This window comes from Pollicipes pollicipes, unplaced genomic scaffold (assembly GCF_011947565.3).
Source record: "Pollicipes pollicipes isolate AB1234 unplaced genomic scaffold, Ppol_2.1 Scaffold_2555;HRSCAF=2994_pilon_pilon_pilon, whole genome shotgun sequence".
NCBI classification, from domain to species: Eukaryota; Metazoa; Arthropoda; class Thecostraca; order Pollicipedomorpha; family Pollicipedidae; genus Pollicipes; species Pollicipes pollicipes.
This window is the reverse complement of record NW_023596136.1, coordinates 11,642,536-11,647,245: the sequence shown is the minus strand read 5'-3', so window position 1 is coordinate 11,647,245 and position 4,710 is coordinate 11,642,536. Positions and strand designations below refer to the sequence as shown.

Here is a 4,710-nt window from a genome sequence, read left to right as displayed (position 1 = left end):
TTTCAGTTTTGTCCTTCTCATTTAAGTGTCTACTTATAACGCCATTAATTTACTGGGTAACGCAACCACGCACCACACCAGTCACGGCCGCTCACCTTTTCATGGCTGCTCTTGGCATTTCAATTCCTTCCTTATCTATCTTGCGTAGCATTGCCCCCAAAATTAGAGGCAAATGCCCCCCACCCCATCTAACGCACTCACCAGCGCAAGAGCTACCAAATAAAACTCCCGCTTCAGTCAGAGTAATTTTTTAATCTGGTAGCGCTTTCTCTCCATGCTGACGGGCTGACAAAAAGTTCTGGCATCATCGTCAGCCGCTGCGTGACGTCACAGGCCACGTGGCTTTGTGGTCACCAGACGTAGCACTAATCATCTCCTTATAAGTCAGGAGAGAAATATGTGTCGCACTTCATCATACGCACTGCGTGGTGATCAGGCGTCCTGGCCCTGGCACGGGCGGACAATTCGGGAATCGGTGTAAGAATCGACCGGCCAGCAGCCTGATTCCCCGATCATAGATTCGCTGATCCCAGGAGCTAATATATTTGCCGCTACAACCGCAGAACTCCCTGCCATGCTCAGCAACAAGAACTGTGGTTCTTTAAAAAGCCTTACTGCATCAATTGTTACGCATCTGCAGCATCTGCAGCGTAATGCAGCAGGCATTCCATCAGATGGTGCCGCCAGTTTCCAAGCGATTTGGCGTCATCGGCATACATAAGGGTAGTCGCAAGAACTAGCCGCGCAATAAATGGTTTATTAACATCGAAAAGATGAACGGGGCAAAAGAACTGCCATTGAGCGGCAGAGGGGATTCCAGCCGGAAATTCTGCATTGACGATCGTCCTCTGACATTTATTTGACAGATACGAGATAGAGGTCCTCTTAAGACTGCTCTGATTTGCGAACAGCAAGCGTGTAACTGACGCTTTGAAGAGCGGCCGAGTAGTTTGTGTATGTGATATCCGGCTGACACTAGTCAGATATGGACTCATATGCTGCCTGAGGATAAACTTGGTGAGAACAGATCTGGGTCTGGGGAAAAGGAGTGAGTATCTAGGGATAACTGCACTAAGAAGCATCTTGTGAGGAAAGGTACCAAAACCGTTGATTTCACGGTGGTTTTCGGCGGCGGTGCCGTTTGCTTCTCTCGTCTCGGCGACATGCGTTCCTCTACGACGCGCAGCAATGCTGCGTATCAAGAAGCGTCGTTACTGAAGCCTGACCTCCGGACAGCGCCGCACGCCGGCTGTCTCACCGACTGGCATCGGGTTAAACGGCTTCTGCGCCGAAGCCGCTGGGGTCGGATGTCCCTCATCCCCTCCACCCACCGCCCCCCCCCCCCCCCTCTGTTTGGCGTCCCAGCCCGGGGCGCCGCACCCTACCCTCCCGCGTCCCCGGTCAGGGTACAGTAAACAACAGACCCTTCCAGCGTCGCCCCTAGTGCTGCGCCATACGGTGGTGCCGGTGGTCCGACCCTCGCCAGTCATCATGCCGGCCCCGACAATTGGCGCGCGCGGAGGCCGTGCCGGTCAGCGACGGGCGCTGGGCCGAGGCCGACGCGGCGGAGCTCGCACTCTTCGGCCGATGGCAGCAGGCCACGTTTCGTGCCTGAGGTGGTGCTCAACCTGCGACCTGAACACTTCGTGAACAGCCGGGTCCTGTTCAGAACGGTGGACGATCGACTGAGAGAGCAGCATCAGTATGAGGAACGGAGGCGTGCCCAACGTCAGCGGCAGGACCAGCACGGCCAGAACCGGGACCAGGCCCAGCACGGCCAGAACCGGGGCCAGGACGGCCAGAACCGGGACCAGAACGACTCTGACCTGGACCTGATGGACCAATATGACAGCCGATGGAAGCCAGGAGGGCGACGATCACCAGAGTCGGGAGGGCGACGACCACCTGAACCAGGAGTACTCGGACCGTGCCAGCTCGGGACAGAGGAGCCTGGAGGACGAGGACGATTTGGGCGAGGAAGAATCTGAAGAATGGACCTCGGACGAGGAGAGCGGAGACGAGTACCAGGATAGCCAGGACGAGATGAGAGAGAGGCAAGGGAACATCCGCCTACAAACAGAAATCTGCGAAAATGACTCGGATTTGCTCCGGTAAGTTTTGCTGCTGTTCAGCCATTTTCTTTAACTAATGGCCCTTGATGGCGATGTCTGGAGCATTACGAGCGCACCGGCCACCAACGAACGTGTCATATTAACAACAGGGGGGGGGGGGGGGGTGGGGAGCGTTCAGTTTCTGGCCGTGCGAGCTTCCCTCTGGTTACCGTAGCGTCACTGGCGACGGCTCTCGCCAGCTCCCGTTACCTGCCGCTCGCCGCCCGTGCCCGCGTCGCCGGCGTCTGTCGTGCCCGCCTCGGCTGCCGCCTTCCGCCGCCTGTGCCCGCATGGCCAGCATCTGTCGTGCCCGCCTCGGCTGCCCGCCGCCCGTCCCCGAGTGGCCGGCGTTGTCATGCCCGGGGCCGCCGCTGCCGCTGCCCGCCGCCCTTTCCCGCACGGCCGGCGTCTATCGTGCCCACGGCCGACGCTGCCGCTGCCCGCCTGCCCGTGCCCGCATGGCCAGCAATCTGTCGTGGCCCGCCTCGGCTGCCCGCCGCCCGTTCCCCGAGTGGCCGGCCGTTTGTCGTGCCCGCGGCCGCCGCTGCCGCTGCCCGCCGCCCGTCCACGCACGGCCGGCGTCTATCGTGCCCGCGGCCGCCGCTGCCGCTGCCCGCCGCCCGGCGTCTATCGTGCCCACCGCTGCCACTGCCCGCCGCCCGTCCACGCACGGCCGGCGTCTATCGTGCCCGCGGCCGCCGCTGCCCGACGCCGAACCGGGAATGTGATCCCTGACCCCTCCCAGTGCCCATAATACCGGCGACTTTCAGCGAAAACATCCGTCTGTGCGTGCGTCCGCCCCCCCCCCCTCTCTGACGTCACCGCGAGCTGCCCCTTCGCCGCCGATAACGGTCGCTCCTTCAAAATGGCCGTGCCGTCATGCGTTTTGCGACGCAAGCTGACATGGGTTTGTGGAATGTGGACTTCAATACAGCGGAAGCAAACGAACCAAATCTAAGGTTGTGAATGGGGATGCCCGTACCTACATTTTCAATGATCGCTATGTGTTATGATAACCCTCTCATCACGTGTACTTTCATTGATTTCTTACCCAAATGTTTTACGCAAAAGGCATGGGCCAGTCAAGTAGTCTATAAAACATTGCGATGCGTTGGTAACTGATAGCCCAGCTCAAATGCATTTCCATGCCTCGGCATTTGTATAATGTTACGCGCAAAAACTTTTGCGAACTCATCCCTCGTCCCTCGGGGCTACGGTTCCGGCTCAGAGACCCTCTCATGTAACGGAACTAGGCATATTAGTCACACGATTTTCCAGCAATCACTCATACCTTCGACCCGGCCGCCTGCTCTTCATTCCATTGCCGTCACGTCCATTCACCATCGCTCCACAACTGTCGCCATGACATGACGCGCTGTGGTCGGTCGGCAGGCAGATGCGGCAGGCGGCGGCCTACCTGGAGCGCCACGAACAAGGCCACATTGTGCTGATGGCGCAGGGCGCGTTCGCGGCGGTGCGGCGTCGGCTGTCCGACGCCACCCTGCTGGCCGCCGCCGAACGCACCCCCTGGCTGACCCGAACGCAGCGGCTGCGGCGGCTGGCGCCGTACGTGGAGCCCCACTGCGGCAACCTGATGCTCGAGCTCTCCAAGGCTTTCATCCAGCTGAGCGAGAGTGAGCAGACGCGCACCAAGGCTGAACACAGCCGGGACAAGCTGCAGCGGGCCCGGGACGTGATTAATGACAGCTGGAAGCAAGCCGAGCGGGGCCGTGCCGGCGCCGAGCGCGGGCGCGCCGAGGCCGAGCGCGGCTGGGCGGCCAGCCGGCAGGCACGTCACAACGCCGAGAAGGCCCGCTCCGAGGCCGAGAAGGCCCGCTCGCGCGCCGAGCAGGCCCGCGCCGAGGCTGAGGCGCAGCGCAGCGAGATCGAGAGCCGCTTCGCCTCCGTCGTCGAGCACTGCAGCTTCCACCACAGGCTCTTCGCCATCCTGTCGACGAAGCTGGAGCGGATGTCGGCGACGGTGGCGGGCGGCCAGCCCGTGACGCGCGATGAGCTGCGGAGGCTGCGTAAGGTCGTGCCCAGCATCCCACCCTGCGTCATATGGCCCAGGGCCCTGAAGAGGTGGGAGCGGGACGGGCGATGCCTGTCCTGAGCGCAGAGCGGTGGATTCGCTCATCAGCAGTGTCGCCTTTGTTCAGGAGCTCGCAGAACGATCTTAAACTAGCCAAGAAAACAGCTGCTACTGCAAAGTTTGCTTGTTGTTTTAGCCTATCTTTGTCTGATATATTTTGGTCTAACCTTGATCCAAACCGTGCGTTTAAGCAGCAGCTTTCGTCTCGCTCTCTTGCGCAGCTTTTGCGAACGCCCACCAAACATCAGTCACCGCTCCACTTTGTTAAACTTTCCGGAACCGGTGCTGTGTCGCTACTCTCCCTCCCCCACTCCACTCCTGCTGCCTGCGGACTCAGTGTCTGGCCCATGGCCGAAGAGCAAGGCACAAGCCCACATAGCCGTCGGCGGTAGCGGCCGTCCCCAACGGCCCCCGGCGTCCGCTCCTGTGTGCACGAGCCATTCGCATTGAGCCACCATGCCTTTATCCCAGTCTTCAGCTGCCCGCCAGACGAGCCTCTCGCTGGGA

The 4,710-nt window shown here is 60.5% G+C and overlaps 1 protein-coding gene across 1 annotated transcript; it reads left to right on the top strand.

The window, feature by feature from the left end:
* The first annotated feature begins 1,845 nt into the window (after nt 1–1,845).
* LOC119108883 (stress response protein nst1) lies at nt 1,846–4,224 on the top strand. The gene is made up of 3 exons (XM_037232428.1): nt 1,846–2,111; nt 3,504–3,828; nt 3,901–4,224. Exons 1-3 carry the CDS (start codon nt 1,846–1,848, stop codon nt 4,222–4,224), a joined length of 915 nt encoding a protein of 304 aa, XP_037088323.1.
* Nucleotides 4,225–4,710: the final 486 nt, after the last annotated feature.